This window comes from Varroa jacobsoni, unplaced genomic scaffold (genome assembly GCF_002532875.2).
Source record: "Varroa jacobsoni isolate VJ856 unplaced genomic scaffold, vjacob_1.0 scaffold_1214, whole genome shotgun sequence".
In the NCBI taxonomy this organism is placed as follows: domain Eukaryota; kingdom Metazoa; phylum Arthropoda; class Arachnida; order Mesostigmata; family Varroidae; genus Varroa; species Varroa jacobsoni.
Window position 1 is genome coordinate 308371 of NW_019214116.1, and position 23326 is coordinate 331696.

The window sequence follows — 23326 nt, forward strand, 5'->3', positions numbered from 1 at the left end:
AAACTCGAAAAGGCCCTGGATGTGTGTAGCATGTAGCTACACTTTATAGCCGAAAGTTCTATTTAAAAATGGCTTTTTATTTTAAAAAATGGCACTTCCCACATAAAGGATGTCAACTTCAGATGTGAAGATGACAGTGTTTTGTAAACCAACAGTGTAGAACGCTTGACTACTAATAAAAGAGAAAACAGCGTGATAAGCAAAAACCGTCACTGATTATTATGCTTTCCGGTGCTATATAGGATGTCATAGAACTTAATATCTTTAAAAAGAACGATATCGCGTAAAACAACGATATTTTTAGTATACGCTATATATACTGTTAACACATTGAAACCAGCATTGTGCAAGCCTTCGATCTGCTGTGCATTTTTGATTTGAATTACCATACGTAATTTCATTACTGATCCTTTTACAGAATCGGCAGCAGAGTGCGCTGCGCTACTTATTGATCCGTCGAAGAATCGAGTAAATATTGGGATCAGCCGATCTTTTTACCTTCCTCATTTGCCTTCAATGTTCTTGTTAAAACTGTACAACACTTGCTTTCAGGAAACCTATACTGCGCCGACATGGAACGTATTGTTTATGTTCCGTTTTACAATAAGTCGTTTTTCTGTTTGAACCCCTGAAGCGTAATCACCTCCTCTATGGTCTTCAACCCCTAATGTTATTTAACAGTATTTATATAACAGACAATATAGATGAAACAATTTCAGGTTATGATGATCTTCGTGGTTGCTGATAAAGTCCAAGTATTGTTTGATTTTGCAGTAGGATTTGGAAAGTTGATGTACGTTAATTTAGTTAATAAAATATTATGCACATAGATGATTTAGTGTGCATAATATCAATAACAAACTACGGATTTTACCAAAAAGGTGTTTATCAATTTTAAATTCATGTTTTTTGTGTATGAGATTGTTTGTCTTAAGCTATTAAATTAAATATCAGCATTTTTTTGAGACGTTAGGTATTGCTTCAAACGGCTAGCTTCTGTCAGGCAATAGGAAATTAGGTGTGCCTATACCCTAAACTGTAGCACTATCTCTACTGCAAGCAAATGTTCAGCAGCTATAATTCCAGTAGTCGTAAGAATATTGTTTAATATTATAATGTATGTGAAATGTAACATTTTTATTCACTGCTATAACAGTCATTGATCGACCCTGTTGTTTTAATCTCAACGCTTCTATTTTGATTATAAAGGCCCACGGTTTCTCTAACTTAGCACTGAGTATCGGTTTCTGCGGTGTGAATTCAGAAAAGAGCAGTGCCGTTTGTATCGTCCGCTAAAAAGTCAGGACCGCTACGCTTTTTGGTTCCGCAACGTTTATTGCCAGTTCCTCCTGCACCTGCTCCGATTTGCAGCCGATTTGTTTAACTGGACGTGTTCAAAGCTTATACAAGTTAGTCCATGGTACGAACGGAACATGATATTTGGAGGTTTTCATCCTCAACGAGTCAATCAAAGTGTGCCTCGCTAACCTCCTTTCTCGTAGTTTTAAAATTTTTCGAAAGATTATTATACTCTAACTTTCTTGCCTAACGAACACGCCGTTTCAATAGAGCGAGATAGAAAGCTCCTTGAAGCTTACCAGCTATACCGCACCTTCATGAGCTACAATCACCCTTTTTCGGAAGTACGAATCGGTTGGTCGGTGGTTTGATTGCAGCTGTGGGGAGCACATCAAACATCTGTACATTTATGATCTACAAACATGAACTAAAACGTCATATATAAATAATAATTACATTTCAGCTTCCTATATACAATCCAAGCGGAGTAGAGACGCACTGGCCCTGACAAAAATCGGGTTTTTGCTGTTAGTAACGATCGAGGTGCGTTGTTAACTTGAGAAACTTGTTCAGCCTTTCTTCTGTAATTGGTATTGTAAATCCTCTGGTTACGAGGTCGACATTATGCCTACTCGTACGTTCTAAGTAGATATTTTGAGTGTTCAGGTTCGGTGCTGACGCTAACTATTGCTGGAGACTGCTGGTTCATTTAAGCATGCAACGCGGAGTTGTACACCAACTGTCGAAATTATACTATCACGCGTCTATATTCTATATTAAAGTTTTATGTCCCAATAGCAGGAAGCACTGGGTTTCGACGAACGAGTCAAAAAAAACAGCCCGTCTAGAGATGATATACCCCCTTTCGTGATGGTACACCCATAGCAGGTAAGAATACAGAAAATCTAAAGCTTTACACATAATTGAAACTAATACAATGTAATTAGTGTTATCGACGATTTGTCAATGAGAGATGTCTGTTTATCTAGATGTTCGCCTTAATCTATTCGTGTTACTACTTAGCCCTTTACTTTTTGTGCAAGTACGATATTATCGAACAGAACAACTCAACAAGCCCTGACTAATCTTCTTCAACCATTTGTTCACCCTCTTGCATATCTTAGAAGAAACGCCATGTTTCGTTTCGCAAATACCATCGTCATAATCATCTAACCATTGGTCATTATTTCTATACTTTGGCCGTTAATGGACATCATGATAGTCAATTTTTTTCTATTTTTGCTTTATTTATTAATAATTCTAATCAGCTAACATTGGTAAACATGTTGTAAGACTTATTAATTACTTAATTAACACCAGCCTTTTCTCATAAAACGCTGTATATAAGGCGAAAATTGTTAGGTACTATAAAACCTTACTATTATGTTCGATAGGAATAAATCATTTTTTCTGTCACAGCTTGAGGTTACAGCTTTTCAAATCCCTGGATCGTTTGTGCACGATTAATTAGTTACTTTAAGCTATTCTACAAACATTTTTTCAATTTACAAGTCTTCTTTTTTTTTTTTTTTTTTTTGGTAATCTTGATCAATATGCTCTTCTATATTGTTATAGGAATTCCACCATCTGTTTAAAAATATTATTAGCATTTTTAGTATTATTTCAGTGATGTTACTATTTTTTTTTAACCGGACCAATATAAGCTGTTCAATTATTTGAACGATTATAACCGAGACCGTTCGTAGTGACTCTTGATTGATTTATATTGTCCCAATGCATACAACCGACTACAGAAAAGACGTTTCTGCAATTGTAATTATTTTGTTTGAATCAATTATATAAGCTTTCTGTTCAAGATGTAGTTCTGCGAGTGCCTGTGATCCGCGGTGGTAGTCTCCCAGTTCCCACCGCCTTAGAAGGAAGGCTGGCGAGACGTGAAAGATTTAATGAAAATTAATCGCAGGACCTATGTGAAACAGTAGGGTCTTTGACATCTAAGTCGAAAATTTTGGCACTAAATTTAAAGTAGAAGAATGTATAATGGCGGGCTGTATAGTGTAGGTCTACTCTAATGCCCTTAGTGCAAATATTTATTGCGAAGCGAAATTGTTTCGTGTATGACGTTGGCCTGTCTTGAAGTGCTCCCCAGTACGGGATGGACATCTGAACATGCGGATACCGAGAAAGTCCGGGAACGTGTTGATCTCATTGATAGTAGAGATCTTTTGACTGCACCCACAATAAAGGCTATGATTTCTTTTAGTAAGAGATTGTCGAAATGCCTTTAAAGTGTGCGACGCCTACTGATACGATTGATAAGCGAAGAAGGTAACACCTAAGACAGCTATTATCGCTAGCAATCTGCAGAAGGTATACAGTATATGTTTTGAGCGAACTTGGAAAATAACTGAAAGTTGTAACGTAGTGAGCCTAAAATACATAAGAATAATCGCAATACAAACAATCATAATACAACATGCCGGGAAAACATATCTTTATTCGATACATATCGCATCAATATATTACATAATGATTAAATTAGTGACATCTCATGAGGCCGTCAATAAATTATGTGATGTACTTTGGGTGTACATTGATGGGGTGTGCATGAAGTTTAATAGAGCATAGAGACGTCATACCTGACCGCATTTTTCCCGAACATACGTTAAGTATGAGAATCATTTCTATTAGGGGCGTTGATGCAGGCATATTTCATTCCGGCGGGCAAGTTATCGAAGTTAAGATGTCAGCAAATGTAAATTTGGACTGATCTGAAGGGCTTGTATATCGCACGAAGTAGTGATGTATAATCAAGCCGACGCTGACTTCTACGTATAGTTGGCCTTTGTTGAAATCATTTAAATCACTCGTATTTTATTTTACGGGATGCATAAACGGAACACGTGTTGTCCGCTACCACTGATCGTCAGATCGGCAATAGTTCGGAGGTTCCTAACCGAATATCGCCTCTATACAATTTTTGGACGCTATTGCCAACTGCGATCAGAATGCTTAAGATAATGGCCTTTGTAAGATACGGTATTTACAAGACAATACGAAGCAGAATACATATGATAGAACGAAAATTCATAAGAATGAAAATATGGGTGCGTTCTCCGGAAATTTTCCAATATTTCGAAACTCACATAAGCGTTCACTTATTTTAAATGGGAACGCTCCATGACTGGTTCGCACTACTTTTCGCATGTGCATAAAATTAGATGTTTTGTTCTTTATCATTTTTTTCCCCATTTTTACTAGGATAGTCTGACAGGAACCTTTTAAGTATGTGCCATAGTGTGCATGTGATACGAATAAGTTAGTGCGTACTGAATACTCGTCGCTACATTATATCGTTAAGCTGCCGGGAGATTTTGTTGAGTCATTCGAAGCTATAAAAGGAGACCGCCTCGGGAGGCAATCGTCTAGCTACTCTGAACTTACAACGAGCTATTCCTCCGAGAATAGCCGGTTGGTCACCTAATGGTGAGATGCGTCATCCAATAGAAGTACCTTGCTCTTATCGGCTTTTGGACTTAGCAGCTCGTCTTGGATTGCTTCCGTAATCGGGGTAACAACCTCCTCTTTCATTGCGCGATGCATGAGGTACCTGATCGGAAAGAAATAAAAAAGAGTCACAGATGTTATGAAAAAGGCAAATTTACTTTATATCGAGCTTCCTGAATGAAGAAATGACAGCGAGGCAGAGTTAAATCATAGTGCTGAGGTGCACCGGTGAAACTGTTTCCTTTGAAGTTCCATAATGAACATATATTTATGATGGTAGGTCCTTGTCTCTCAGTTAATCAAAAGGGACGGTTGAACGTTAGCTTACAGCGGTTAAATCATCATAAAAAACCAATGAGTTTTTTTGTAGGAGGTTTGCAGTTTGCAAATGCTGCTTTAACTATAGATGCTTCCGCTTTTTGTAACAGTACATCTAAATTGCTTTTGCTAATGCTAGACATGTGTCGTTTCCAACAAACTGGCCTACTTTTGCTCCATCCTGTGTATGGTAACGAAAGTAGTATTTTTCATGGCGAATAAAGCAGCATTAGTCCTTACACGCATCTATTACGAACATCCTATAGTAGACTCATACAGCTATATTTTCACTAGATGCCTTGCATTTCTGCCCTATGTCCTGTCTTTCATTGGAGTCTTCATTTTAGACGAAAACACATTTTAGACATAATGACGCTGACATACATATATATATATATATATATATGTAAGCCTTGCTTTATGGAAATAAATTCCCATATGGTGTGAATGACTGTCATGCGAAGTACGTCTCGATTTCGATACAACTAACAAATCAGCTTGCCACTTACTTCGTAGCCCGTTCAACGAACGGCTGTTCAAAGCCGAGAACACTTTGATAATGGATTTCATCCACACGGGATTCTTCTACCACAACCGAATCCAATACTGGACGATCTTCGCTACCCAATGCGCTGAACGTGGCCTGGTAATATAAATGAAAGTAATGTTATTGTAACTAAGAAGTCTTTTTGTTGTAACTAAATAGCATATCCGATTATAAATGTGACTGAGCAACGTGCTCATCAATTCAGTGCATCCTGTTCCCAGAAATGGCAATCAAGCCCCCTGAACTTTTAGAGTCGTTGTGCTATTGTACGATATTGTCTATGCACCCAAATGGTCCAAGTTCTCTTCGTGCTTAAAATTTTGGCAAAGTACCAGAACCTACTTTTTTCCTGTTGAAAAAGTTAGTTACCGTTCTGGTCCAGCGTGATCTTAGACTATCTGAATCATTTTTTTCTTTCTGCTAGTACCCTTTCTTGAATTGGTCGGACGCAGTCCGGTTTCTACGTGTTACAATTACTGAGAAAATTTCTTTTGACTTTTGGATGGCTCACATATCAGTCGCAGTTTGTGCCCACTTTTATTGCAATATCCTGTAAAGTTGCTATTTGCTGATAAGTCCGTGCAACCCGCAGGACATTCGCTTGTTCACCCTAGTCCCTGTTTCCAAAACGGTTTAAGTAGCATATGTTGGATACTTTCGGTCATCTTACCGGCTAATCTCTTCTTATACTATGATACATATTGCGTAAACATAATCGTCGGCATTAGATCGCCTTGACTTGAGTTGCTTTTTAAGTGGAACCTCTGTGTATCATGCGATCAGGCTATTTTCCTCGTATAGCAACCTAATCGTTGTAACCTACGTAATGTTCGCTTTGCCTAGTGTCTGTACAGTCTGTCTTTATGGGCTTTGTTATGTGCCCTGGTAGCGTCCAAGAAGACCCGTATTAATCGTTTGCCTGGGTCTCCAATCATTCCTACCACTGACGTAAATCGAAGCGTACCATGATCGTCTATCCGTTCTCCGTGAAATCCTTTTGGTTCTTTTCTAAATTTCCCTGTTCCTGCTACTATGTCGCTATGCTGCTACAGACGAGCTTTACTATTAGTCTGTATTTTCCAGCACAAACTCGGCCTACAATGGACCAACGCTGCACCGGACATAATTGCGGTAGACCGAGACATGCTTCAGCAGAGCGAAGCAAGCTTTTAGAAGGGGCGCGGTTTTGATGGCTAATGCGCATTTTTTTGAGCTTACTGCCCTAGTTCCAATTCTACCGTTGACAAGCGGCTACTATGGCATATGATTACTACGCCCTTTTATAGGTGTGATGGAGAAACCCGAAAGTCTAGCAAGATCTACATCAGGTAAACTTTCTAATCCCGAAGAGATTCTATACCGAAGAGATGACCCCGAGGGTCTGCTCACTTTACTAAAATAACCTAAAAATAGGTTGTACTAACCAGAGAATATGGTAAGAAATCATAGAATAAAAGGATTTTCACTAAAGACAAACTTTTGTAACCATACTCCATCTTTGTTGCACGGAGCTTCATTTGTTCTAACTGGGGCGTTCATCATGTATGCATATTTCACCTTGTCCATAGCTATCTGTCCCCAGAATTGTTGGCTACGTAGCATGTAAGCCTAGACCAACTGAGCATGTCCTTAACATATTTTTTTAAATGGTTTGTTATGTATGCCAGCTTCCTCCGCCACACGTTACGTGGTGTGGGTTATATACTTTTTCCGGAGCTTGAATTATGTTATAAGGTGTAATTCATAGTAGCTGGACCGAAGCAAGCAACTGCTGGGAATTCCATTTTGAATGAACGATGGTAGAACTTGTATCTTGTCAATAGTATAAGTTGAAAAAAGATGCAAGCCCGTTTTAATTTGATACCTACCCGGACGATTAGCGGTCCCGTAAATCTTAGGTACATTCGAGGAAGACCAGTAATGCCGAGATTAAGAATTCCGTCAAGCTGTCCGCGTAGACGATAACCCCAATAGGTTGTACCTGTTGGCAGATACATAAACATGTTATGGCAGCAAATGGGAACTGTGTATAAACTTAGGTGAAAAAGCTTCGACGAGCATGAAAATACAATTAGAGTATTCCATATAAGTTAGGTTATTATTGACATTGAGCCTTGTTCTTTGTATCATTAATTTTGTATAATAATTAAGATGAAATAAGAAAAGTACAACATAATCCTTGTCGGACCAGATATTTTTGAAGTCCTATCATATAAGGTTATTCCTGCTTATGATAGTAAACAGATAATTAAAAAAGTGATAAATATGCAAAAAAAACATAGACATAGCGTACTCTCAGTCTGCTACTCGGCAATGGCAGTTACCAGAGGTCAGGTTGCACGTCACATTTCGCTGCGTACTACGAAGTGTATGTAACCCTCCGATTACAGCGGCACGCAGGAATCGTCTTCGTTTAAATTCGTGAAGTTCCGGAAGACGAGCTGGGAAATGGTCCATGATGCGATCCAGTCTTGTAGCCACTTGGCCCTCGCAGGGCCTTCCCTTCACTAAGGTGCCTATTGGTGAGTCCTCTGGAGCTGAGGTTGTTGACTGGACAATCATTGGCCCTAGAGTTGACGTCTCGGAAATATTAGTGGTCGACGAGGCATTTTCGGAAGCTGCTGGAGCTGCAGCTGCTGGTGCCGCTGTTGTTGGAGAAGATAAAAATTGTTGAAGCTCAGGCATAAAACCTGCTCCTGCTGAATCTTCAATTACGAAGGTCGTAAATGGAATGACATTCGACGCAGAGTGAACAAGTTAGTTAATTCAGGTACGCACAGAAAAGCTTAATTCATACCTTAGAAAAAAAAACATAATTCGTATGTTTCAAAGTGGATGCTCAGGATATGCAGCTATTGTAAAATGTCGTTTATTAAAAGCTTCCTGTAGAAATAACCTATCCGACTTATGTGAAGAAGACTCAGAATGTTTGTAAGAAAAAATTGACTAATATAGCAACGGTAAGTGTACAGCAATCCTGTACTTCAAAAACTACCGTGCTCTCAATCCGCCCATAAATCATGTACACCAAGAAATGGGAGTTTGCTGCATTGTTGAATGCATCACCTCCAGCATGTGCGTAGCACTCTCGTAGGTGATCACCAATAATAGCCGATATTTGGACACAGTTGACCCGAAAAGATACATAAGTAGAGCTTGTATATGTATCGTGCTGGGGCTCAGCAGCCTGAAGCAACTTTCAGCGGCAACTGTAAAACCCTAGATATTTGATTTAGAGGTGTTCAGGTACGAAGGTATTGCCGTGAATACAACATGCTGCCGTACGTTGAGATCTGGTTCGGGTGCAATGTGCTTCAAAGGACCAACACATTAGTGTGCGACCCATCATATCCAATTGCAGGTCGCGTACTTCAAGCTAAGTTGTGGACATTTATAGTCATTTCACCTTGTGTTTTTTGTTTGTTTCCAATTAAACTTTAGTATCTTTGCGCTTATCGCACCTGGTCCCGCAAGTCGATGCAGTACCGCTAACTTCTGTTGATTCCACCCTAGTTGCGTTGAATATAGCGATTGAATTGGTTTTGTCTGGGGCCGTAGCTCCGCATGCGATCCGTTATTGAAGCTGCCGCTCTTATTGAGAGGTATTATATACAGACTAAGCCTCGATATGGGTTTTGCAATAATGTGTGCAGTCTGGTCGTTTGATTGATCCCCAAAGAAGTCTTGCGTTAATGATGCCAGAATGTCAGTATAATTAATATTCGACGTGGTGTTTCCCACTTTTTTCTTGATCGGATTATTGTTACGCTCTTCATTATCGGGGTCATCGTCAGGATCTCTTTTGCCTCCGTGAGCTTGCACCTTCTTGCGACCAGCATTAGGTGAGTTCGTCTGAGGCTTCTTGCCAACGACGGAGTCCTGTTTTGCCTCATCGACGTCATCGTCCTTTTCGTAATCGTCGTCGGTGTCATCATTCAGTTCGTCGTTTCCTTGTGGGTCTGGGGCAATAAACTGCAGAGTCCCAATTGTGTCCACATCACCATCGCTGCTGAATGTGATAAGAGAGTCGTTGTCGGATTCGCTCTTACTATTGCTTTTGGCCACTTCTTTCGACCACAAAAAACCATTGCGCCAACTTGACGACTTGGCGGTGGGCGCTTCCTTGTAGCTGGGACTCTGTAAACACAGTCTTTGGAAAAGACACACCTCTACAGCGAACTGACGTGCTTTGCTTACGGCTGGCAGTATTCGATTCCACCGACGTCGATTGACAGGTAGAGGTCGTCAATGAGCCCCCAAACATGTAAACGAAGCGCGAATTAGTGGAGAGGACAGACTTCATCATCGATCAATTAAGGAATTCGAGGTGATCTTGCTAGTCGCGGAATATCTATTGCTCGCAATACGATTTTGTTTGTTAAATCTAAATATCGGCTCTCCCGTGGCAGTATTTATTGATGATTGCCGGTAGCCCTAGTGGGTAGGCCAAGCTGAAGCAGGCTTAACAGCAGCAGAATCAATCACGCGTAAAATTCCAACAAATTTATTACAGCTTAGCTACTACACACCAATAGTCTTTGGATATTTATTCGCAAAGCCAAATGTTGCGGCTCAACTCACCTTGTGTGCTATGTTCGGAAGTGCCTGCACCTTGCCCGTAATTTTCTTCGTCGCTGCTCTGTGGTACTCCAGTAGATCCTACAGGGGACCGTTGGGGTCCAATCGTCACGTTTGGGGAACTCTCATCGGCGGCAGCGGAGAAAACAGTTGAAGTAACATCGAAAGCTTCGTCGTTTGAAGGCAGGCTCTCGGTTTTATTCAGAATAGCGACTGAACTCTGGGTCGAACTGTATTCAGTCATCGATCCGGAGTGAATAAAGCTGGGAAATCGATGTGTGGCCGCTTCATAAATCTGCTTAATGAACTGAGGAATTTTTTGAACCGTCGACGGAGCAGATGTTGTTGGCTGGAATTTCGTTTAGATAAAGACAAAATGTAACTTTGGTTTGCTGATTTTATACGTAGTGTGTTTTTGTTTAATTTAGAATACTTTAGCAGACACTATTTAGTCATTCATCAAACAGCTCTAATCGGCTGAATTCGTGAATGAAGCAGAGAGCTGTAGCCATGAAGATAAGTTTGATATAAGTAAGAGAACTTAGGAAATATTGAATTAATACGATTGTTACACTCGGTGCAGCCAAACAGACTTTAGATCAATACTTATTTTTATTTACTCAATAACAGTACCAGCAAAACGCTTATATATAGTAATAACATAATATATATATTAGCTGCATATTTACCTTTGTAGGTCGTGCAGTCTGGCCATCCGTGGTACCTGATGCTCGAGTCGTTTCATTGATTAACTCACTGTCGCTCAATCTCTCAATTGTAGCGGACGTAGATGCTGGTACTATTGTTGGTGTAGGACGAGCCGAGATCGCCGTGTCCTTAGAATTTGGTACTTGAACCGTGGAAATAATGACGCTGTCCTTCTCCAAGATAACACCATCAAGCGCTCCCGATTGAATCCTTTTCTTTGCGGGCAAAGGATCAAAAGGTGCTGCTGTAACTGTCTCTGATGTTGTGCTTGTGCTCGCAGCGGTGGCAGTACTCGGGAAAGCTTGTTCGGGAGTGGGTTTTAGCTCAGAGCTAGTGGAGCTGCCGGCAGAGACAGTTTCCGTGGAATGCTCCTGAATTACTGCGGGAGTAAGTTCTGCCGTATAAAGGGTTAACGAAGGCTCCTCGACATGTTTGTGCACTTCCTTCGGCTTAAGAAGATTATCATCAGCGTCTATATGTAATACGTCTTTTTCTTGTACAACAGTTTCGCGGTTTGGGATGTTGGGTTCGTCAGAGATTTCAGGGACAATTAATTCGGGTTCGACTAAAGAGCTACCATCGTCCTCTTTAGCGGCCTCAGACCGAGATTCTTTTTGAGGGCGACGACTGAATAGCTCGTCGGATCTTTAAAAATGTGATCAAGAAAAAAAGCATTGGATTTTTTAATGTACGTATATATAACAGAACTAAACCTTCATTCACCGTAATGATTGACATAACATATTTTTATAACTAATAATAAAATAGTTTATATCTTATTTTTTCTTTGTAAGATAATAGCGTTCTAAAGTAGTAAAGTAATTTCACAAATTGAAATTCTTCGTATTCATTATGTATGACACGGCTTCACCTAGAGTAGATCCCGTCGGTGATGCAGACAACACTCTGAACACAAAATACACATATACTTGTATGAGGCTATAATATTGTGGCACCTTCTTTACCAGCACATGTTACTAAGCCGTATTCTCGCTATAAATATCGCACTAGTTTAGCGTAAAAAACGTAAAAAGAGGACATCAAACAGAATAACAATAATATCAAGTTCTTATATCGTCCTAGACCTAATTAATTATACCTAAGTTTCGATCACCGACACATAACTGTGGTTAAGATGGAGAAACTTGCAGTAAATTAACACAATGTCAATGAGATATATTGAACTAGCAGGCCTGCGACCAAGGACGTAACTATAAGAGCATACCAATCTAAGAAATAGGAAATTACGATTCTCTTAAGGAGACCTGTGAAATGTTCAGATACGCAAATAAAATCAAAAACTATGTGATTGTTGGCTCACCTCAATATGAGGTCATCGTTGGAACTGAAATTGTCTTCACTATCCGTTTCGTCAAATACATCGCGGAAAGCCGGCCCCGCAAAGTGGTGCATTCGATGTGGGTCTTCAATGAAGAATTCATGGTCTTCATCACCGACACTTTCTTTCAAATAAGATATTGGCAAACTTTGAAATGGATTAAGCTGCAACATCAGGAAGAACACAAATTACGTGGTATAAAAGGCCGTCGTTAAAATTTGACTGTATTATAAATGGTAACTGAACCGAGTAGTTTTTGACATTTAACTTGTATGCTAATGTACAGCAATGTGAACACCTGGGTTCCTTAGCTGATTCTTCAGAAAACCCATTACATTATTCGGGTCATTCGGTTACACTGATGTGTTGGTGTGGCAATAGAATGTACGAAACAAGCATTTTATTCCTTAATAGCCAATGGGAGAAAAGGAGCCTTTCCAAATTTGTACCCATTGTGTGCAGCTCAAATTCACTCAGACCTCTTTAGGAAGATTTAGCAGGCCTTGTGCCGTATTGTAAGGCCAAAAATTATAGTAAGAAGAGGCAAAATATATTTTCGATTTCTACCGATAATTTAAAACAAGTTGTTCTAACTCTTTCCGCAACCAAAATTTGTACATGTAACCACCGCAAATCAATTGAATTTTTAATAAGTACGGAACAGCCACATCCTTGCTGACTGGTTTTATCACTTTGTTAATTTAGCTTCTGCAACGTATATACGCTATTTGTGGACATCAGTCAATAACAAAATGATATAATTTGGCTAATTTTTTAATTCGATCCTATTCTAACAACGAATTTCCTCTATTCTTCAGCAGCTTGGCTGGTAGGGGACAGAAAACACCCTTCAAATACAGAAAAACCAAAGTTTCATCAGCACGAATATCTCTGTGACCCATCACATCACAACACTGGCCGCCTAAATATGTATGCTACACTTTTGAGCTTCGTTTTCTTCTAATTTTTACGGCAATAGGGTAATTGCAATGAGGCCGCCAAGCCGGGCACGCGAAGTGTCTAGCACACAGCGTATTCTATCAGTCATTAGAAGTAACAGTCTGTTCCTCATGTTGCCTCGCATCGAACCAATCATCCCATAGGAGATTACTTTCTGTTATAACTTCCTCTTCACTCTGTACGCAGAAGACGCAGTGGCTACCAAAGTGATCCAAATCGATGAAAGAGCGTTAGCTGCTGGAGAAGTCGGTCAATCCCCATCAGCTACGCCGCTTTGCTCTATTTTCTGTCTCTGCCATCTCGTTATTTTGCCGTAACACAGAACTCGGACGATGCCGAAACGACAAAACAGCCGTTATTATCATCGCTTTCACAGACGACCATGTAATTAGAGATAATCAAAGCAGATTTATTGGCCATGCATCGATAACTAGGACTAATGCTAATAGATTGTGTAACGTGCAGATCTTCGTGCATCAGGACGGTGTCATCTTCTGCTTATTCTGAAGCACTTTTATTGCTATAGCAGGATGCAACTTCCTCAAAATGATGTATTAACGGAGTTGATCGTGGATGCGTTCCGTTGAATGGAAATGACCGATTACAGCAGCTAATATTATAGGGGCTGGCGTAGATGTTTGCTGTGTATTGTCTATCATGGTCTAGTTGGTTTACCGATGCTTCAAATCTTCGTGGCAGATAATCTAAGACGATTCAACTCAAGCTAACAGATAGTTGTAAAAAAAGGATTTATATGTACGCTTCTAGGAGAATCGGAAGCTAGAAAGAAGTCAAGAAGTGGAAGGACTGTGCCCGTCACCCATCAGTCCTTTGTAGTTAGTCACCGCCCTATTTTGTTTATTTGCTTTGAGAGCGGTAACAGATCATAAATGGAATCAATGTGGTGATTTGTAGGGAGTCGATACCTATGCAGATAAAACCAGATGATCGTGGCGTAAATATTCGTAAAAAGATCATATTCAGAACGTAAGAAAGACGAACGCTACAAACCTGCGTCTGTAATCTCAATGTATTCAGTTCAGCGGAGTTGGAGACAAATTATTTGCAGGTAAGCAGGGTCACCGGATAAGTCACTCAATAAGTTTCGTTAGAATGCCCAGTTGATGTGGGCGCTATACCTGATGTAAACAGAATAGCGCTTGACTTCATAGTCATAGGCGATACTTCCAGAGAGTTGGTATTAGTGGGTCTCCAGTTTCAGTTTAGTTTGGGATATGCAAATTGATACGGTACTGCATTTATAAATTCGTTAGAAAATTAAATTATGATGAATTTTTTTTAATTTTAGGCTGAGATTACCTCTTTTCTATCTGTTGCGTCATCGCGAAGGCTTGCTTGTTCAGTCTTCTGGTCATCGTTATGGGTTTCTTCAAACATAAGTGAGTCTTTTGTCGTAGCATCCGTCGCTTCCTTATCATCCTCATCGAGAGACGTTTTAGCATCGCCTGAAATTTAAGTCCGAAGTTTAAGGACAAATGGTATTGAAATTATTTTATGGAAAATACTTAAAAGCTTTAAGGCAAGTCTGCAAAGACCAAATTTCACCAATAATGGTAACCAAGGCTTGCTCCTATAGTAACAAGCCAAACTGTATTCGATACGACAAGACCTGAGATTCTCCCATATATCATGATTACATTGTACACAATGCATATCTTACGAAATGAAGGGGTATGTTAAGATTTTCCTATTTTCTGTTTATAATGCATGCCGGCACCTTGCAATGGCAGGCTAACTACAATATTTCCTCTGTACCGACAGCCATGCCGGATGTTCTAGTTGCTAGCATATTAGTCAAGGTTCAAAGACAAAGATGAGGAACAAAGATAAACGGTCCCTTGTCTCATGTCACATATCGGCGGCATGATAGGGCTATATCTGGAACTGCAGAGCTCCCCGGCAAACGTGTTGTTACCAGCCTAGTATGAGAACATTACGTCTGTCGCTTGTGTTAACTGGGTTCGTTTCAGCAATGGCGTTTCTACGTGAATCCGGTTTCCACTTGGCGCAAAGGAACCAGTGTATCAGCAAATTTGTGGAGTACCACTACTATCTCTTCGCTACCAGATTCATGTGACGCCTTGCTCGCATCGCTCGATGACGATGGCTCATCATTAACGCGCATTGAAATGCTTCCCACTAACAATGTATTGCTCTGGGACAACAATGTATGGAAACGAATGTGGTCCATCCGTCTGCGTGTAGACAACGGAAATAGTTGCCATGACGATGATTCTAAAACGCTGCTGGAAAGGTACCTCCTTAAAAGCTGCCACTATGATTACGATACGAAAAAAACTGAATCGCGACATTGGATTATCTTGATTCTTGTTCGTTCTCTGTGATACACGCAGTGATATAAGAAAAAATACAGGCATCTATAGCGAGTTTATCACTTGCTACCAAGGTATTCAGCGGCTAGTGAATGACGTATACCATGAGACTTTCGTAAAGTCACTGCCAATGAATCATTGAATCAACACACAGGGATTTAACATCGTTGCAGGCAGATATTACCGTGATCGACGTCCTGGCCAACAACGAGCCGCCAAAGATGAAAACTGTGTAGAAGCTTATTCCCCAAATAATTGGTATGGCTGCAGACGCGTTTGAGCCCGCCCTCCACCTGTAGTTCGTAACCATTGTTTAGATTCGCATTGCCATGTGTAACACTGATGTAAATAACAGCCACAGTAAACGTCGGCCTTGTAGAACAAACAATGCGAATTGACGTAGGCTACAGTTAAAAAGTCAGACCTTTAGCATAAGATATATATACATAGCAGTGCACGGAACGACCTTGCTTCTGGGGTAGCGATCCTACAACGTTGTATTGAAAAGGTGCTAACAAACGCCTTCGTACTTCGAAATCCCCGCAAGCGCCACCGCTGTCGTCTAAATTAAGCGGCATCCTTTTCACGTCATTAACGCTACTAGCAGTCATTAATATCCAGATAACGCTACACAGGTTAAGAAAGGAGCGGCGTAAAAGTCAACTGGTTCGCTCCAACAGGGGTCTACTTCCGTACGTGTCCCTTTTTGCCCCGATTATCTTTTTTTTTTCGCTTTCACTAGTTATCTTTCGCATGACAAATCGACGAGGTGTCATGCGGTGGCGTTCCAAGACACGAAATAGAACAAACGCAGGTAAGCAGGAGGGAGGAAAAAAATTGTAAAGTTATTTTTTATTTTGTTAATTTGCTGTTATCTGAAAACTACAAAAAGCGTTTTGGAACTTGACTTAGGGATATTGGTTTTAATGGTTTTATAGAGATTATTAAAAGGCGTTCGTGCACATAGGTATAATGTGTAGCGTCGTTTCTGTAAAGATGTAAGCTTCGAAATGAATTCTTGCACATAAAGTTTCGAGTTTTCGAAGTTAGGAGACCTGATTGAAAGCTGCTGATGCTGTCATAAAACGAGCTTTCGCGGCGAATTATATGGAAGCATGCAAGTATCTCGCCAGTTGGCCTAAGATTAGGTAAGAGGTTCTGCTAACGGAATTAATTATAAATTTAAAAAAAAATCCTTTTATATTCATTGACAAATTAATATTCTATAGAAAAATAACTATGTAATTATTAGAAATAATCTTCTTTGTCCTCAGGATGACCAATGCCTCCAGACCGTAATTCCCAAGTCATTCAAATCTGCCGAAATAACAATACTTTCTTTCTAATTAACAATACAATCAAGTTGTACCCACTGACGCAATATATATATATATATATATCTATATAAACACCGTTGCATGGTATCCTTTCAAATCAAGTAACGACCGTGTGGTTCTCATTACTTTGCTTTAGACGATTATGAACATGTGCAGTAGACTCAGCACGCTTTACGGATCATTAAATGCTCGTTAAACCATTAAAGTAAGAGCTATAAAAGGTTATACTGCCCAATCGTTGGCCCATCTGAACCGCCTTAAGCCTGGGGCGTTTGAGCTGAGTTATATTTACTCAAGTTAGGAAAATAAGTCAATCTCTATCCAGTTATTTCAAGTATGTATTATATGTTCCTGACTGAGTGCTACTAAGCTAGTTTAAATACGTCCGCTCTCACAAGATTTACCATCATTATCTGCCCCAGTTGGTTGTTAGACAGTATTCTGTCGTCTGCTCCACCTCCTTAAGTAGGAGGCAAAGTAAGCAGATGGTCAAGGTAAGAGAGAGCGGTGGTTTTTGCGTGTTTCTAAAAGTGGCCAACTTCGTTCAGTTGAGCGCGTGCTCGGCCATGTTTATTTCTTTCTTTGTGCGAATCTGCGTAGTTCACCCAGAAATTTGTCCACTTCTAAACTGTGAAATCTACAATACCTTAATAAATCAGGTGTATTTCTACTTGTTGGTAGCCACGTTAACACTTCAGCATGCGGTTCTGCTAGGGGAGTGAACTAAGCACTAGCCGAATTGTGTATTTTTTCAACGTTTCAAAATTCTCGGGGCACAACTGCCGATATTTCTAACGCAAACATAACGTTAATTAACATTTCGAACACGATTAACGGTGCTAGTAACTGTTGCTCTTAAACTACGTTTAACTGTTCTCACACATATCAAAAAATGGTTGCTAAAAAACGAATCTTATGGCATCATTCTACTTGCGTACATAAGCTCTACACAATCACGCTTCGGGCCTTGGCTTGTTTGCCGACGGCAAGTGTTACCCAGTCCATTGGCTCATTTCGCCTTCATACAAATACTTCACATATAACCAAAGCAGGCAACAGTGCTACGTAGTCATAGCCGAATCTGTTCCGACGCATCCAAAACGAAATGACCGCCATTAAAGGCGCCGATTACGCGTTTAGAAAAAAAAAAAAAAAAAACCATTGAACCACCAAAAGTTTCTCAGAGCTGGCAAGCAAATCATGAACGAAATTCTACAGCTGGAACAAGTGGCAGTTGTACTATGCGAGCTCACACTTTTCAGAAACAAGGGAAGGTGCATTATCCTTTGAAGAGGATAGCGCCCCCTCGCGCTTTTTGAGAAGGTGAGTGAGTTGGAAAACTATTTATCCGTTTTCGCTCACCCTCGAACGCCTATTCGCGGATCTTCGAAACGCTTTTGACCATTACGTCTTAATCGCGGAGGACTGAGTCAAGTAAGAAGGTTACGCTCATGCCCGATTCATATGCAGGAGCCATTGCGTTTCGCAGTTGTATAGAAAACATAATGGTAAAATCAAGCTTATATTAACATAGGTAAATAGATCGAAACTGATGAAACTTTCGAGATCGCTATCTTCGGGGTGGACTTCACATATATTTATCTCTATACAAATGAAAATATTTTTGAGTTTTTTTTTTGTTTTTGTAGAAGTTGTAATGATAGCACACGCAGACGTCCATAGCGTCGTACACTCTATTACCACCTGAAGCAGGCATGCACCATTTCGGTAAAGCAAAATGTTCTTAACAATAAAAAAGTAAACCTAACTGAATCCTTATATTATAAACTGTAAAATTAAAAACAATACTATACATATATATATACATATAGTATTGTTTTTAATTACTATATATCATATCAAACATAACAATGTACCAACATAAAATGTAAAGATAGTGTCTATGATTTTAGTGTATTGTAAGCTATAGCATATCGCTGGTGGTTTTATTTTGACTCATAAATAAATGTCACCATCGTGGCCGATAAAAAGGACCGACAATTAATCACCGACAAATGACCAGGAACGGGCTTACAAGACTTAAATAATTTTTCTGTGAAAACAACACATTAGTTAAGGCATTATAAGCAATTTTGATATGATTTTCATCCAATGTTTGGGATGAATTTTGCTATGAATCTTTTAGTTCGTTTCCGTTTGAAACGTTTCAAAATGGTTAAGAATTTAAAAATTACAAAGGAAATAAAAAAATACAGGATATTAAAAGTTTTATTTTTACTAGTAAATTGTATTTCGGCTAAGTATAGAAAAGAACTTTTCAGTAAGGCAAGGAAACAAATCCTGTCTAAGGGCCTGTGTAAACGCAGGAAGTTCGAAAGATTTGCTTGTGATAAAGAGATCTGTAACTGACTGAACATCATCAACGGTTGATTGTAACGAGTAAAAGGATTAACAATTTTTATTGGACAAAGAATTTATAGTTCATACAATAACCGCGAAACACCTCAGTTTCTTCCCGTTAAGTTGTAAGATGTTAACCGAAAGGGTTAAACGCACACAGTTCCGAGCTTTCTTCGCTATTGTCTAACAGAAGAACACCGATTGCGCCGTAAGAGATTACGTGGTGTGGATTTATGAATGACAAAACTCCTCACTCTGATCCGATCAGTTATCACCTTGGGACGTTGAATCGACTTTGGGCTAAAATAGCGTGACTCCAGCAGTTGACAACTTATTGTGGTTACGAAGCTTGGATAGCAATAATTGTAATATAATAGAATTTCCTCCGAACTCGAGACACTAATGTGGGTGTTCCGTATTCGACGTGCACAGGGGAGAAAAGCTATTGAAAAACACGGGCAGGGCTGTTCTTTCCGATTGTTAGTAATTAAAAGGTATGCCCACACCTTGTCACTTCTTTAAAACAATACGTACAATATACATTAAACAAATACTATTAATTATTGCAGGCGCCAACAGAACACGCAATAAGCCTATACAGGCACCTTCCATTCAACGATAAAACTAGGCCAGAAGGTGTTTCATATTGGTGGTATTAATGATGTCGCAGACGTTATAGGATGTCACGCTGAATCAGGCCTTAGCCGACTGGCTTCAAGACTGACAGGAGCCACCGTTGTTGGTTTTTGGCGGAAACGGTCAAAGAGGTAGTTCAAAGGATTCGAAGCTTTACGTTTCAAACTTTTTTTGGTTGAAGGGAAAGAACGATGTTTGTTAAATTGGTTGTACTGAAGATTTCTAGCTAGGATACGATGGCAAAAACCGTTCTTCTCTAAAATGATCTTTTGACGGTGGTAAGACTCGAAAGATTTTAATAAAGACATAGGGGCGCAATTGCATTCTTAACAACGATCAGGAGAGCGCCAGATTTTAAATGGGCCATCTGAAGCAGGAACATCCGTTTTTTGGTCTGGCCGATTTTGTATGCACTGAAATATTGAAAATGGCTGTAGCTGTAAAAAGATATCTACGACAACCAATCAAGGGAGTGGCTATGAGGGGTTTATCCCTGTGACCAACGACCATAAACCTAAATAATTTTGTTTCATTTCAAAATAGAGCAGAAAACTCTTTAAGCACGATTCGGTTTTGCATAACTCACGTACTTCACCGTTTTCCGTGGATTTCAATATAGTTATTGTAATTCTTTAATCTGGACTGGTCAAATAAACTAACTTCAACTGATTTTTCAACGCTCACCGTTTATTCCTAATAGCATCAAATGGGAATCCGTATTTTCGATTAATCAATGAAGTTTCTCATAATACAGGCTTAATTGTTTAATAACAAAATTTCCCTAAACCAGTTTTCTATTCGTTTGAAACTGCCCGGGCCAACGCGAATAGCGGAACGTAAAACCTAATTCAAACTGTAAAAAATTTAATTTGTCGTTGCTGTGCGACAGGTCGACTATACCACTGTGTATTCGGAAGATTTCTACACTTCCTGAAAGCTAACTACGGGTGGGGTTCATGTTCATCAATATTTTCATGCATTTTCACGCTAACTGTACTTATGAAAATTGCTTGGACTCAGATGGGACAGATGTCAGCCCAAAGCTATACTTAGCTTTAATCAAAAATAGGTAATATGCCTTGTTTAGATAAGCTGACTTCACTAATAAATAAACATGTGCAAAAATAGGAAAATTTGTGTTTTGTGCTAATAATACTACCAAGTTGCAGGTAGCAGCCTTGACCCTTAAATTCACACGACGCCCTTCAAGAACGGATATGTAATTTCGCTGGCTCGGTAATTATCTCACTGTGGTAATTGCAGCGGTGTAACCTAAAGAACAGCATCTTTAAATGATTGCCGAAAGAGAGTCACGCATTTCTCACTGCATACCATCGACAAAAATGTCGAAATCCCTTTGAGACATGCTGTCAAGATAAGCCAGTCTAAACACGCAAATAAACGCGTGGCCATTTTGTCAACGTAATGCCCCAGATTAATAGCAAAGGACGTTTTTTTTCAAAATGAATAACCAATAAAATCCCATCCCTTGATCTACATTATGCAAAAATAAAATTATGTAATAAAAAAATCTACCTCACACCATTAAATCGTACGCGTCACTATAAAACCTAGGGTCATGTTCCATATCCGCTCAAATTCAACATACTTTTGTTTGTTATGAAACTCTTGATTTGTTGTTCTGGGAAGTCCTCTCCGTCGAACCCTGCATCATCACCCGACGTTTCAGGTTTCCCAAGTTGTTCCTTCAGTTTGTTCAAAGCCTGCTCTATTCGGCTTTCATCCAAAGGTGATATAGGCGGCGCTAGAATAATGGCTTCATCGGCGGCCCCTGATTTAGCAGACGATTTTCCTGGCGCCACCGTTGCTGAAGTCGGTGCTCCTGAATATTGAGACAGGTATTATTTTCCATGGTATAACTTTGCTGTAATATATATATATATAAGGTGGGGCGAATGTCTCTCGACATATAATTATTGTATATATGCATAGTGTACATTACAGAGATGTAAAATAAAAAACGATCAAGAAACCTTCGGCCCATTCTGTATACTGTGTACCTTCGAAAAATCAACGGAATTGAGTCTCAGCTTTGATTTTCAGACCCATTAAAATTAGATTATTGTTCTATTTGATACAGTAGGAAATAAGTAAAAATAGACTAAAGTTAAGGTTGAGGTAATGATTAAAGTTAGAAACAGAACACCACTGGACAGTTGATTATTGTATCGTCACTTGATTTATGAGAGAAAAGTAATAAAAACGCGATTGATGATTATACCCATATGCAAACGGCATATATAGATCGAAACAATTAGCGAGCATAGCAATATCGTAAACGTAATTTTGTTTTTATCATTTACTTGCTGCACGTAAATGAAACCACCTTATGTCTCTACCCTATACTTATATCATAAAGGAATTATATAAAATATTATATCATTTGAAGAGAAACGTCAAATAAATATTTCCATCTAATTTTTTCTTGTTTAATGAGAATTTAAATGCAGAATACTTTTTCTGCAGGATACTTCCCACTCAACAAATATATACACTGCAATTTCATAATTCATCGAGAAATCTTTCTTCAAGAAGCCATTAAGAACCTGAATGATTCGGCAATGCCTAACAAATGAAAGGCTTGTTAAACTTTAGTGCTTAAAATCATCAACATGGAACGCGTTTCAACGAACTAACCAACATTTCACTAAAATTCAATGAAAAGCTTGTATTTACACAAAATGTTTTGAAGAGCTGCGTATTAGAAGAAGAAGAAAAACAATTTTCTATGAAGTTGTACTTCTCTCCGCAGCACTAAACGATATGCATTTTCCGCGCCCATGTTCAAGCCCAAACCGCTTTACGTGTTAGACACTACCATTACACTATGACGGAAAAGCACGCTAACAGCAAGAACCTCGAATTTATACTTCAAGCATATCAGGATCTGCTTAGCGTTAAATCTCCCTGACACATAGACACACAATCATTTCCATTCGGTACTGCTCATTTAAAACCGTTATTCACTGTAATTATTATTGTTACCAACACAACTAAGCCTTGAAAAATAGCCATTCTATTGAATCCTGCCCCCCGAATCATCTATTTACCAGCAGGTGCGAGGTAGTAACAGCATTATACTACACCCGTAATAAAAATCACAGGTCTTGGTAACCAGACACAGGGGTAAGGCATTCCTCAATGTTACGTTACTGCCGTTATCGATAAAGTCGTTATTCTTCCTGCCCCATAATTTTAATGACTAATAACGGTCACCCACACATAATCGCAGTAGGTTGATCGATCCACTGGACGTATTTACTTTTATTTACGACGATGATGGGTACTGCACCGCCGCAAACCGTCAAGCAAAAAAAGACTGACAAAATCAGATCCAACCCGAAAATATATGCAGACATACGTATTCGTTTGGTCAATCACAGTATGCGCCGTGCGCATA

General features: G+C 39.4%; 1 protein-coding gene across 7 annotated transcripts in view; it reads right to left on the reverse strand.

Annotated features, from left to right (window-relative positions):
• Nucleotides 1–3719: 3719 nt before the first annotated feature.
• The window catches only part of LOC111267737 (uncharacterized), a 25109-nt gene continuing 5502 nt past the window's right edge, over nt 3720–23326 (reverse strand). Inside the window, exons 2-11 of one of the 7 annotated variants that reach the window (XM_022846183.2) lie at nt 21515–21748; nt 14538–14683; nt 12240–12421; nt 10900–11563; nt 10214–10559; nt 9094–9831; nt 7957–8277; nt 7501–7613; nt 5595–5728; nt 3720–4870 (exon numbers count right to left, since the gene is read on the reverse strand). In XM_022846183.2, coding sequence (XP_022701918.1) covers nt 4741–4870; nt 5595–5728; nt 7501–7613; nt 7957–8277; nt 9094–9831; nt 10214–10559; nt 10900–11563; nt 12240–12421; nt 14538–14683; nt 21515–21748 — 3008 coding nt within the window. In that variant the 3' untranslated portion in view covers nt 3720–4740. Of the gene's footprint in view, nt 4871–5594; nt 5729–7500; nt 7614–7925; nt 8338–9093; nt 9832–10213; nt 10560–10899; nt 11564–12239; nt 12422–14537; nt 14684–17846; nt 19061–21514; nt 21749–23326 lie in introns of those variants that run through there. The other 6 variants (XM_022846182.2, XM_022846187.2, XM_022846184.2 and 3 more) reach the window with 6 other exon arrangements.